At 39.6% G+C, this 14,264-nt stretch overlaps 1 protein-coding gene and 1 non-coding gene across 2 annotated transcripts; one reads left to right on the top strand and one right to left on the bottom strand.

Moving 5' to 3' along the window:
- Window positions 1–5,168: 5,168 nt before the first annotated feature.
- Window positions 5,169–5,241, bottom strand: trnav-uac (transfer RNA valine (anticodon UAC)). The gene has a single exon. It is a non-coding gene; the product is annotated as a tRNA-Val (tRNA).
- A 6,817-nt stretch (window positions 5,242–12,058) lies between these two features.
- On the top strand, window positions 12,059–13,367 carry hamp (hepcidin antimicrobial peptide). The gene is made up of 3 exons (XM_030781852.1): window positions 12,059–12,389; window positions 12,544–12,621; window positions 12,943–13,367. Exons 1-3 carry the CDS (start codon window positions 12,303–12,305, stop codon window positions 13,036–13,038), a joined length of 261 nt encoding a protein of 86 aa, XP_030637712.1. The 5' UTR covers window positions 12,059–12,302; the 3' UTR covers window positions 13,039–13,367.
- Window positions 13,368–14,264: the final 897 nt, after the last annotated feature.

Here is a 14,264-nt window from a genome sequence, read left to right as displayed (position 1 = left end):
GTCCGTTATTCACTGAATTTCTGTGCGCCGAAATCTGAAACCCGAATATAAATCAATGTCGTTGTACAAGTTTAGCGGATTTAATTTGTCCCGAAGAACTCATTGCCTACACAAGCGCCGTCCTCCTTCATTTACTTCATTTTGCAACTGGTCTTCCACTTGCTCAAACCGAAAAGCCATGTTAACGTGGACGTTGCACCTACTTAGTGTTAGATGTAAGTAACAAGTAAGTTATGTCTATGCTTAGTGTGCAAAGTAAATTTGCCCGAGTAAAATTTACTCAAATTGAAGAAAATTTTACTCTATGCAAGATCTTATTTGGTCCCCTCTTTTCTGTGATATTTGACTCTACTTAGTGTTTCTTGAAATCAACTCTCATATTATTTTACTCAGTTCAGAGCTAAATGAAACTGACTCTGCTACTTTTTAACTCTGTTCAGAAGAAATACAAAATTACTCTGCCACAGTTTGTTCCCACATTACTCTTTATGTTTTATGTTAACTATCTGGATCAGTTACAACTATTTCCACCATTTCCAATTTACTCCTGCAGTAAGTGTAGAATGCAGCTTTTTTGTTTCCGGTTACCTTACAAAGAAACGGGTACCCTTCCCAAGGTCTTAGTCAAGGCCGGCTTTCTTGACAGCATGATACTAACCGTTAGCGTATTGACAGGTTCTGTCAGACAGAGCCACAAGCTTCTTAACAACAGCCTTGACAATGACACACTGATTGACTGACACACAAACAGAGAAATCAGTGCTGAATTCAGATGCGCGGTGCATTGTTTGTGTTTTTTGATGAGTTAATGTTAGGTAATAATGAGTAGGAGAGAACATGATAGACATCTATGTAAGCGCTCAAAACAAGTATAAAATTATTATTATTATTGTTATTTTAATTGCGGTGAGAACCGGAACATTTTAGTGTTTTAAAGATATTTGAGGGGACTCGGGACACCCAGCTTGAAACCGGGACAATCCGGACACAGCTGGACGTCTATTAATCGTAAGTGTAACGCAACTGGTTAAACAGTATAGTATCAATCAAATATAAATATAGTACAAGAATGTGCTGACAAAATGTGCAGTTCGCCTTTACTGACAGTCTACATTCAGCAAAAACAAAAACACACAAACAACCAAAAATTCCCAATCCAAATCCCAAAACTGAAAACCTAATACCTACCCAATAAACGAATATCCAAATAGTACCAAAAAGACAAAGTTATATATATATATCAAGGCGAGCACTCAGCCACATGAAGAAAAGAACATTCATTATGGCATGAGAATGAAAGTTTTATGGAGCCTTTAGATACAACGCATAGATATTTGTTTGCATGGTAACTTAGCCTAACGGTAGTTCATGAGAGCAGCTTAAAATGTGATCCAGAACAGATCGGGCAGCAGGGATGGATCGGGCACTCACAGCAAACATATTACGTTAACCTAGAGTTTAAGGATCACATTTTAAGCTGCTCTCAGAAATAGATTTTCATGACTTTATGCTACTTATAGCCTTTAGCCTCCGCCATTTTGGGCAGACTTTTTTTTGTCACGCTACAGAACGTCACGTACCAAACACATCACAGACTGAACTGATTGGTTCTTGTGTGGTTCTCATTTGCATAAAGTTGAGAATTCGCCATCTCAATTGCGCTGGCCTCGGCGAATTCACTGAACCTGAGTGAAAGCGAAGCGAAATTCACTGCAGTGGAAGCGTACCGTTAACTGCGGTGATAAGAGAATCCGACTGCATAAATATAATTTATTTGTCTGTTTTTGGTTTTTTTTACATTTATTTTTCAATTTGTTTTTCAGTTGAATTATATTCAAAGTTCAAGAAAATTCACTGTTAAAAAGACAATTTTTTTCAAGTTCAAGAAATGCATGATGTTTCCAAAGTCAATGAGTAATCCTGTTAAATAGTTGTGATCTCAAAATTGACCAAAAATAATGGTGATTATTATTTTTATCATGACTGAGGACAGAAAGAATAGGCAAGTTCTTGATTAATGTGCAAACAAAAATATAGAAGAAAAGTTCTTGAATATTGGGGATGTTGATCATTTGTTTTCGTGAACAGCCGAATGGTGCTGTTGAATGGGTGATTCAGTGGTAATAAATGTATATGGTTGTGGTCACCCCATCTTGGGGTGTTGGTCAGAGCACACAGTAGTCAATTAATTGCAATCCAGTAATTTACTTCAGTTGTTCAACAGCAAGCAATATACAGCAGGGTGCAGGTTGTCTTAGGTTTGCATGTATCAGTGTGGTCTGTGATAAGGATAAATAGCAAAAAACACATTTAAGTTAATATAATATATTATGTAGTTTCATACAATAATTCACATTATTCACACCAACAATAGTTACATAAACGTCGCTGTGTTAGAACAGACAACTTGCATTGCCGTTACAACAATTAAATGAACATACCCAACCCAACAGTGTCATCTAGTGGCGATACGGGTTAACAACAAAGTGAACACAAGGCTCCAGGGAATTTCCCACAAATATGGCTGTCAGGCTCGTTACAACTCACAACAACCAACGAACATCGTACACACACAATAACTACAGAAAACGTAGTGTAAGTCTTAATAGTTTTGCAGTTGTACACTAACAAATATGGGATTAACTGCAGGTGATATAATACGAATTTGAGTGCGTCAGTCACAGATTCTTAATTATTAAGACTTTTAATAAAATTATCATTAAATTATTAAAGTTAACGTTTACACTGCAGGTCTTGATACCCAGTTCTGATTTTTTGCCTATGACCGATTGTTTTTTTTTTTACCGCCTGTTTACATCAACTTCTAAAAGAGACCTATATCCGATACCTGTGTTTAAACTTGCTTAACATTTGAAACAACCCGCATGCGTACAAGAGGGTTTGGTTACCGAAACGAAAGAAAACAACCAGCCAGCACCGGAAGCACGATCCGTTCTGCACATGCGCCAAAGTCAGTGCATGCTCAGAATTTAATCTCGACACTGCCCGATCCGTTCCACGCATGTGTAATTTTTTTTTTTTTTTTTTTTTTACATCGCTTTAATTATGGGATATGGTGTAATTAGGTGAACTGTTGCGTGTGTCAATACATGTATATCGTTTAAGCACTGTTTTGGTTTATGGTCTCATTTGTCTTTGATAATGTATGCAGAAAAAAAATCTTTAGGTAATCAGTGTTTACTTAAGTTAACTGCATGGTTGTTGCGACATTTGTGATCCTCGAAAGGTAAAGCTAGCTTCTAAAGCTAGCAATTAGCTTCTGCTCACCTTGTGAAATTGATGACACATTAGCCAGGTGGCTTGCTATGTAGTCTTGCTATGTATGTTTTTTTCACTGTTAGCAGAGGGTGGCAACAGACTTATTTTAGAGATACAATATTTACGGAGACCACTACACTTGCATTTTATTGAACAGAATCGAATGCGGGTCAAGCAGTTATTTAGCTACCACGGGCACTGTTTTGTCGATTTTTTTAAGTCCCCTTACTCATAGATATTTATTTAACAAGTAAAATAACTTACAAAAATGATAATCTGCAGCATACAAAAACGACTGTCACTTGCACACTCATTACATAGATGTAGAAACGTTTCCATATCTGTGCAAGCATTAAATATCTGTAAACAGACTCTCGCTGGGAACTGCCAGTTGTTTCCGATTAAAATGTTCACACCTGCGTGGTACAAATCGTGCAGGAATAAATTAGTTTTTTGATTAAGTAGTAGTTACTCGCATGTACAGAGCGGAACTCTCTGTTTCCCGTCCATCAAGTGTTCAGGTTCACCGCCGTAAAATGTTCACATATGCGTGGTACAAATCATGCAGCAATAAGTTGTTTCCGATTATGTCAGTACGCGCATGTGCAGAATGGATTGTGCTTCCGGGTAGGGATCGTGGACTTACAGACGCAAACAAAATCATACATGCTATATTGCTTTGCGAAGCGTCTTCTAACTCAGTCCACTCTGATTTCTGGTTCTTGCGCACGTGAAAGTAACATTATACGTCATTAAAATGCGAAACAGTCGCATTATGAATGACGCATGAATCGCAATGACAGGGAATATTCAGTCTGACCGTTTAGATCACAGTCGCACTGGCAGACATCCGACTGATGTCGGATTTATTTCCACATATGAATGAGGCCTGAAACGGATCTGATAATATCCGATTCCATGTGCTTTTTTCCCGTTTACACGTTAATAATACATATCCGATCTGTGCCACTTGTGAGCAAAAGATCGGAATTGGGTCACTTTCACCAGGCAGTGTAAACGTAGTGATGGGAAGTTTGGATCTTTTTACTGACTCAGATCTTTGAATCTCGTTCAGTAAAATGAATGAATCTTTTTTCAAGTCATTTGTTCATTCCGTTCATTGGAACTAGCGTGGCGATGTAGCTGTCACTGAGTGATGACAGAAAAAGCAAGAGCACAGTTCTCAAACACCAAAAGCAACATGGTTTTCTACTAGATGCCTGGGAGCTTGAGGGTCCTGTGCAGTATCTTAGCTGTTCGCAGATCGCAGATGTTCTTTCTGGGATCTGCTGGAGCCACTCTCCCAGTTTGGGGGTCACAGCTCCAAGTGTTCCAATTACCATGGGGACCACTGTTGCCTTCACTTTCCACATCTTTTCTCGCTCTTCTTTCTGCCCTTGGTATTTCTCAAGCTTCTTGTTCCTTCTTGTTCCTTCTTCCTGATGGTGCTGTTGCTTGGGACTGCTATGTCTATCATCAGCTTTCTTCTTCTGCTTGTCCACTACTGTGCCCGGTTGTCAGTCTGTATCTGGAAGTCCCACGGCATCGTAAATCTCTGTGATTGCACACAAATTCACTGTGAACAGTGAATTTGTCTCTGCACTTAAGCCATCCAACACACCAGTAGTGAACACACAGCATTCCTTTGCGCCCGGAGAGCATTAGGGTTAAGTGCCTTGCACATGTTGGAAATCGAACTGGGAATCGAACTGGAAATCGAACTCCTTGTGGATGTTGGAAATCGAACTGGGAATCGAACCCGCAACCCTCCAGTCACGATGCCTTGCACACAGCTGTGGATGTTGTAAATCGAACTGGGAATCGAACCTGCAACCCTCCTGTCACGAGCCCGGTTCTCTAACCTTTAGACCACGGCTGCCCAAAAGTCATGGTTCCACTGGGGCTCGAACCCAGGACCTTCTGCGTGTAAAGCAGACATGATAACCGCTACACTATGGAACCACTTAGCATCATAGCCCTGTCGTTCTCCTCCACCTTCAGGGGTGTTTCCCATTTTGACCTTGGGACTTCCAATTCATACTCGGCACAGATGTTTCTGTGTACTATGCCAGCCACTTGGTCATAGCGTTCCTTGTATGCCCTGTCTGCTAGTGTCTCACACCCTGCTGTTATGTGCTGGATTGTCCCAGGGGTGTCTTTGCACAGCTTGCACCTAGGGCCCTGTCTGGTGTAGTAGACCTCAGCCTCTACTGATATTGTACTCAGGGCCTGTTCCTGTGCTGCCATGATCAGTGCCTCTGTGCTATCCTTCAATCGAGCCTTGTCCAGCCACTTGTAGGATTTCTCGATGTCAGCCACTTCCTCTATTTGATGGTGGTACATGCCGTGCAGGGGCTTGTCCATCCATGATGCTTCCTGCTCCTGTTCTTCTTTCTTCATAGGTTTCTGCTGCCTGAGGTATTCACTAGGCACTTCATCGCTTGGGGCCATCTTCCTGATGTAGTCTTGGATCTTTGTTGTCTCATCCTGGATAGTGGCTGTGACGCTCACAAGTCCTTGGCCTCCTTCATTCCACTTAGTGTACAGTCTCAGGATGCTGGATTTGGGGTGAAATCCTCCATGCACTGTAAGGGGCTTTCTTGTCTTGATGCCAGTTGCCTCTATCTCCTCCTTAGGCCATCTTATTACGCCAGCGGGGTATCTGATGACCGGCAGGGCGTAGGTGTTGATAGGACATGTATTGTTTTCATTGAGAGACAGAGTGTTAGCCTATGCTTCTGACAATGTGGCTGAAATACTGTTTTTTTGCAAAGATTCTCTGTAGGCTAGGCGTAGCCTTCACTACTGGATTACGCTGGCTATGCACTTTACCATTAATCTGTCATATAATTACTGGCTAGAGCGCATAGTTTACACTTTTAGGTTTAACTTTTTTACAAGATAATTATGATTAATAACCTTTATTTTTGCTGAGCCATCATATTTACAGATATTGTAAACAGTATTTTAGTATCAGTAAAGTAAATTAGAGCAGTAATGACAGTAGTAATAGTAAATGAATAATTTAATGTAAGCTTAATTTTTGGGAGGAGTCACTTTACTCTGTAATTTGCTCACACTCTACCAACACATTTTACTCTCACTCAGTACCTAATCAGGGTCGCAGGGGTCACTGGAGCCTATCCAGCTCATAGGGCGAAAGGCAGGGAAACACCCTGGACAGGCCACCAGTCCATCGCAGGGCAGACACGGGCAAACACACACGGGTCAATTTAGCGTCTGCTGTGGGAGGACACACGGAGCTCCTGGAGGAGACCCACGCAGACATGGGGAGAGCATGCAAGCTCCACGCCCAGCCAGGAATCAAACCCGAGACCGTCTTGTTGTGAGGCAACAGCGCTACCCACAGCGCTACCCACTGCCACCGTGCCACCCACAATTTGCTCTGTACACTCAAAATAGAGCGAAAACAGCTATTTCTGAGGGAAACATTTTAAATTGCTCAGCCATTTTTCCTGTATATGTGTTGTGGTGCAATGGTATAACATTTAGTCGTTTAGCATTTAGACTCCTTAACACTCATAAAAAAGCGCTACCCGATTGGCTGGTACAACGCTCCCGCTCTGACACGACGGTGCATGCATAAAGCCTTTCAAAACCGTGGCAACCCTAGACTGCTGTCATCACAGAATTCGCTCCTGTGGAGATTTGACATCAGACATCCTGAAGTGCGTTAAAGTTAGCATTAATGTTTTAAAGTTTCAAGAGATCATTTTCTGCTTTGTTTTCGGAGAGCATTAAGTGGTGTCCTATTTGCCAGAAACTAGACAGTAAATTTGTTGGTCATTATGTTTTTTAAGAGAATGTATTATAATTAGTTGATCAGGTCCTTGAAGTGTTCCACTCTCCAATAAGTACTGATGCCCTGATGTGTAATCTTTCCTGTCAGTTTCACACAGCAAAATTAAAATGGAAATCTAATTCTGTGTTTACAGTTTTCAAAAGCATGGCAATTGCTTTTACTGTATCTCTTGACTATAAGGTATAGGTAAGTCTCTCCAAGATAAGGTCTAGAGTGCCGTTTCAATTACATAAATCAATTTTATGAAAGATTAAATTATTATTTTAATTAGTGGACCATCGAAACATGCATAAACAAACAGTGATATCTACTCAGTGTTTGGGGTTGTCACTTTGTGAAAAATCATCTCTTAAAAAGTCAGTAACGAGCGAGAGTGAGTGTTTGATTCTTTGAGTCTAACAGTGGACGATCGACATGTGTCAGAGTGGGAACGCTGTATCGGCCAATCAGGTAGCGCTTCTTTTATGAATATTGATGAGTCTTCCCCAGCCATACATTTTGAAGGTTGACACCCCCCCCCTCCCCACACACACACACACTAAATATTTTCTGCAGGCGCCAGTAGCCATCATGAATAATGTTCAAAGTCAAAGTAATTCAGTCCATGCTAATCCTGATTTAAGATGAATCACTGGTGAGTTTCTTAAAGAGGAAGTTAACCCTTCTTGATCTGTGGGCTCATTTTGACAGTTCATTAAATGGTCAACACATTTCTTATTCTGATATATTTCAATAGACAGGAATTTACGCTTTTTTTGTAATTTGCATTTTGTTTACATTTTTATCTATAGTTTGACATTCTGTTAAAAGGGCCAAGCGTCACCTCTTTGTCCTGCCTCCTGTAAGAACAGATATCAGAAAGGTATCAAAAAGATGATGCATCACACAGACAAGCCTGCATGTGTAAGCAATGTATTTTTTGAAACATAAACCAAATGTATCAAAAATGTAAAAAAAGAAAAAAAAAATCAAATTGGTAAAACTGATAAACCAGCAACCTGAGGTTAGGGTTATAATAACATAAACTGTATGTCAAAAAGGTTGACTTTCCCCTCTCTTACATGTAGAACCCTTTAGAACTCTCTTCTTTTGTCCAATTCTGGACGCATACTTATCTCTGTACTCCTCTCTCTCTCTCTCTCTCTCTCTCTCTCTCTCTCTCTGTCTCTCCCCCCCCCGCCTTTTTGGCCCGTCTGACAGCCGCCAGTCAAACACACACAGCTAGGCGTCTGTGTGTCCCCTGCACTGTTTGAAGTGACTGATCTCTGAACCTATGTTCCTCTCGTTGGGACATCGCTCTCTGTCTGTCTCTCTTTTTCTCTCGGGTGTTTATCACTGTCTAACTACTGTAGCTCTAACGAAACACACATCAGTCATGCCTCTTTGAGTGGAGTCCCTGCCACCCACACACACTGAAGACAGCTATTGTGGTATTCTGATAGAGAGGAACTCTCTTCAAAATTATGTAAGCCTTGTAGTTAGCATTGTCACAATGAAATTGTATATCCTTCCTGTGTGAAGGGACTTGTATTAGTTTTGATTCCACATTTCTTTACTCAAAGACATCTTTTATGTCTAATAAATTAATCACATTGCTTTCTAGTGAATTGATACAACACATTCATTTATATAATTATTTCTTTTTATTGTTTTTTTTTCTTTTTCTGTCTCACTTACTGCACTTTTGATTTAACAGAAGTGCCTCTACAAAAGAACAAATAACAAAATGGCAATCAAACAAAAATAAGAGTTTAGCTTCCAAATGACAGGCTCCAATTGCTCCTGGTCCTGCTCCTTTGTCTGTGTACAGATGTGCTCTTAAAGAAGTCCTGTTTTACATAAGTGCTATTTTGGTTGCAGGTGTTTCTGTCTTCTTCTCTTCTCTGTGTTCTGTCTCCCTTAGCTTGTATTGTGTTATGTGTATTTAGAAAATGGCTCTCGTCTATGTAAGTATTACTATTACTTAGGCTTTAGATTTTATTCCCAAACACCTTGTGTCTTTTAGTCACTGTTAATCAGGATACAGAGTTTTTGTTGTTGTTGTTGCTGTTGTTTTTTTCCATGTCACGACAAAAAAAAAAAAAAAAAAAGCAGCCACTTTGTCACATTACTGAGCAGTCAAGTGAATTAGAACAGAGGGAGATGTGCTTCAGGGAATGGTAGGTGTTGGCCCTTAATAAACCAGGGAAGGAGAGAGAATCCAACCACTGAAGAGAGAGAGGGAGGTCGCTGAGAATGAGTGAAGGAAGAGAAAATCCATGAAGGGCAGAAGAACCCAAAGAAAAAAGTAAACCCTTTTGTAATCATCTCAGATGTTTACTACTGTTTTAAAAGAATGAAAAGCAAAAAAAATGGGAGATTTGTTTGCCCAATATTCATACCCCACTTAATGGACTTCTGATACGACTCTTTACGCGGGTGTTTAGTTGGAGACAGCTGCTTGTATTTGGCATGCAGCCTCTGAACGCTGGTGATCACTGCTTTTGTTAGCTCATGGGTAAGAATGTGCATTGGCCTACTTTTCTAAGAACATGTGTTTTTTGGCTTTTTTAGACAACGCAGTTTGAGGTTGGATGTGTACGTCAAGCATCACACGACTGGTTGTTTAGATAGTAAAAGTTATTCTTGGGGAAGTGCCGAAAATGAATCAATTTTGTGGCATGCTGAGAGAGCGGATCAAGGAGAGAAGGAGAGAGGGAGAGAGAGAGAGAGAGAGGGAGAGAGGGAGAGAGAGAGAGAGAGAGGGGGGTGGGGTGGGGTGGGGTGGGGGGGGTCATTGTCCTGACCCAGGAGATTGCGGTAAGGTGGCGTCTCTTGCAGTGCAAGTGGCATCCTGCTGGAGCCCGACTGTGTTTGACCAAAAAGTCCATTCTGATAGCAGTGGCGTCTCTCTCTCTCTCTCTCTCTCTCTCTCTCTGACTCTAGACATGTGTGTAAATGCTGAGCACACTGAAAGTAAGCAAACATCCTAACAAGAACATATTCACTTTTATTTGGGTGAAACTGTATAACACATAGATGGCATTTACCCTCTTTGCATATTCACAACATCTTCCCTCAGTAGCTCCAAGGTATCTTCCACTTTCCAACGATGGAAACACGTCATCTTGAGCCGAGGTGTAACCCCAATTGACCCCTCTCATTAGCGCTTCAGAAACAGAGACAACTTAGACAAAAAAAAATTAAAAATCCATATCCAATGAGGCATTTCACAGATATTTCAGATCCGTCGACACCTAGAGTGTTAAAATTACACACTGAAAGACAGTGTTCTTTAGCATTCTTGTAACTACATGTTATGTGGTAAGAGTGGATTATGGGGTTATATAAACACATACACATACACACACACAATGTTATTTAATAATGTAATGAAATGTAATATATATATAATCTGTTAAACCCTCTCTATGTAACAATGAGTACTGTTGTATTCACTCTCATTTACTATGCATAATTTCTGAGTAAATTTACCACTGATGAATTCACTCTAATTTAACGTTGTTAAACTATAAACAAGACGTATTAATAGAGCTAGAAACTGCTTTGAGAGAAGTTCTTTACGTGTTACTTATTTAAAAAAGAATGCAGACAACTGAAACGAACAAGAAGTCATTGGTGCCTATATTTATTGACATTGAATTGCTCCCCAGAGAAAGCAAACAAGAGGTGATCAGGGGTTATCAGTAAATGAGACAGCCTGACGTCCCTTCCCGTTTATACTGTTGGCTGAATTTAAGATGTATTTTATTTGTTTAAACGTAAAAAAAATAATTTCTCTAACAAGCACACAAACAAACAAAAAAAACTGCAAGTGTTGAGAACACAACTTACAATTAAGTACAAAAAACTGGAGAATTTAACCAAAGCAAAACTAATAAACATCTGGATGAATACATTATAATTACACTTAAATCAATGTAACAAATTAAAACCATAAACAATATAGAGCCCTTTTAACTTAACAAAAATAAATAAATACGTAAATAAAAAAAAGAAGAAGTTAGATGGATAAAACATTAAATTATTTCCAGACCGCTGAATCATTACAATTACTGTCTGCATGGTCTGTAAGCCTGCAAAGAGTTTTTTAATGAGAAAATTAGACTCCATTGTGTACAAAAGTAATCACAATAAAATCAGCATTTTTTTCCTCTCTTTTCTTTACTATCAAAAATTGTCATCATGAGAATTTTCTCAGTGTTTAGAGAGCACAGGGTTCAGAGAATGCATGTCTACAAGTGAATAATGAACACGTCACTGATATGTTGCTATCACTTGGATATTTAATTTCATGTCTGTATGTGTGTGTGTGTGTGTGTGTGTGTGTGTGTTTTTCATATGATTTCTGTAGGGATGTATACTTTTGTTGCAAACTATATATGCATATTCTGCTGTAAAAAAATATCAGTATACAGTGTCAAACACCAAAAACAAAAAAACAAAAAACAGATTGAAATTACCTGTTGTTCATGCATGAAAAGGAATTTCCAAGCTCAGCTGGAGAGTAAGCCCTACGCTGCCTGTGACTGGGCTTGTTTCCCAGTTCTGACACTGGGAATTCCCCAACAAGAGTCTACGGATTTTCCCTACGACCAAGACGTTTATTGTTTCTATACCCAGATGATTTATTCTCAAAAAGTTCATTTTTTGTTAATGGAATAACTTTTTTAAAGTATAATAGAATGATTTTTTGGATTTTCTATTATTATTATTATTACTATTAATATTATTATTATTATTATTATTATTATATGAGGAAACACATGAATTATTTTGAGTATATTATGTTAGACTATTTTTTTTTACTTTTAAAAACACTTTGTCATGATTTTGGAAATGACAAAAAGTCCCAGTCAAAGGTGAATGATCAGTAACGGGAAAAGGGGAAGGCAGGTCAGGGGGGCGTGGAGGAAGCAGACTGCCTGAAGTCAACATAAATAGCAGGACCCCAGTCCCTCAGTCAGTCAGCAGTCAAACAGGAATGCAGAGAAGACCCAGAACAAAACAAACAAGACTGATTTTCAGCACCTGAGAGAGACTATCGTGAAGAACCGGGGCAACAACAGACCTCAAGGACAGATCACCATCACCCTTGCAGAAAAACGGCATTCAGTCTCCAGAAAAAACAAACAAACAAACAAACTCTGAAAGCGCTCAATCAGGACTGGAAACTCACAGCATCCTAACATCAACAAAAATGAAGTACATTAGTGTGTGTGTTGCTGCCACAGTTATCATTGCTTGCCTTTGTATCTTGGAGACATCAGCTGTTCCTCTCTCTGAGGTAAGTTTTACAGTCTATACCAGACAATGTTTGGAGACTGGGCTTAAATTGAGATGGTTATTACTGCAGCCAAGTTGTTGCCATCTCTGTCAAGTTAGTATGACAGCAAAAACAGCTATTATTCTTTTCCAACATACAATTCACTCCTTTCCAGACACAGTCGGGTGAACCAAGCAACAATGAGGCCCTGCCTGAGATGGAATTAACTGAGCGTTCAATGGAGCGCCCTGTGGTAAGAGTCTATTCTCCGAGAGAAAAATAACATGTTAATTAGTCCTTAAGCCCACTAAAAAAGTTGAACATAGCAGTCATGATATGTAAGGTAGCTAATACAACAACCATAATAATAATAATAATGATAATAATAATAATAATAATAATAACAAAGGAGAAGGAGAAGGAGAAGAACAACAGCGACAGAGATGACGATGATGATGATGATGATGATGATAACGACGATAACAATCTCCTCTCTCTCTCTCTCTCTCTCTCTCTCTCACACACACACACACACACACACACACACATACACACACATAAACACCGTTCACAGTACTTCAGAGCGAAGCGTCACAGCCATCTCTCTCTTTGCCGGTACTGTTGCAACTGCTGCCGTAACAAGGGCTGTGGATTCTGCTGCAAATTCTAACTCCTTGGAACAATCCTACGTGGGACCAGGCCTGAAAGTATTAATTTATTCATGTCTTCTGACTCTACTATCTGATTCTTCTCTTGGTTCAAACTTGGACCATTCTTGCGTGGATATTACACACCACATCAAGGCGTGAAAAAACGTCTGATAGCATATTTATGTTCATATTAGCCTTGAGGTAATTTCTGTATTAAAAGTCTTTTTTTTTTGTATTTATGTTGGAAATCATATGGTTTTTACATGAACTCTTCCTTTTTATAAATATGTAAAATCTTTGTGTAAATGGAATGCATGTGAGATTTTTAATAAAAAAAAAATTTAACGAATGTTTCTGTGAAAAATGAGTGTTACAGCAGTATTGACAATGTCAGTCTTTTGGATTGTGAGACACAGGTGGCTGTAGGGGGAGCTCAATACCATACAAAGCATTGTATTATAGCATTTTACAATCACTCATCCTCACCCACACACACACACACACACACACACACACACACACACACACACACACACGCACAAACCATCATATTATACCACTTTACAATCATTTATCCTCATCCACACCCACTCTGCTTCGCACACACACACACAAAAATATCATACAAACAATCATATTAAACCACTCACAATTACTTACGCTATCCTCACCCACCTCTCTCTCTCTCTCTCTCTCTCTCACACACACACACACACACATAGGCACACAATCATACAATGACACACACCAACACGTGCCCACTAACACAAACATTAGTCATACTCACACACATTCCCACACCAAAAACATTGGTATTCCCGTCACAGCAAAAGTAAGAAAAGTCCAGAATGCAAAACTACACAGGGCAAGGCAAAATGACCAAAAGCAAATTTGTTCAGTGGTCATAAAACAATCCTGGTGTTTTCTTAAGAGCAGTTTAATTTATCACGTCACCGCATTACCATTTAAATCATTTCTCCCCCTTAAATTACATACTGCACTGAAGTCAATACTGCAGAAATTCCTTAAAAAGAATGGATGATGACTCTAATGAAGGCAAACCACTGGCACAAACACACGGCATGGCCATTCATTCTGGTGGTTGAAAGCTGTGCATGGAGTCGTTAGTTTTAATTAGTGCGTGGGAGCCACGCTGACTCTCCTCCCTTTTTCCAGTCATCTGTGCAACACTGCTGATAGTCCCCAAGAATGTACCCGACCCTCTACAAGACCAAAGCCTCCATGC

This window comes from Chanos chanos, chromosome 8 (assembly GCF_902362185.1).
Source record: "Chanos chanos chromosome 8, fChaCha1.1, whole genome shotgun sequence".
NCBI lineage: Eukaryota > Metazoa > Chordata > Actinopteri > Gonorynchiformes > Chanidae > Chanos > Chanos chanos.
Note: the sequence above shows the minus strand (reverse complement) of the source record. Positions and strands in the feature narration are given on the sequence as shown.

Bases quoted from the DNA above. Each gene is read 5' to 3' on its own strand.
- hamp (XM_030781852.1), top strand. From the start codon at position 12,303: ATGAAGTACATTAGTGTGTGTGTTGCTGCCACAGTTATCATTGCTTGC. The intron at 12,390-12,543 runs GTAAGTTTTACA...ACTCCTTTCCAG, and splicing joins CAGCTGTTCCTCTCTCTGAG to ACACAGTCGGGTGAACCAAG. The intron at 12,622-12,942 runs GTAAGAGTCTAT...CACCGTTCACAG, and splicing joins GTTCAATGGAGCGCCCTGTG to TACTTCAGAGCGAAGCGTCA.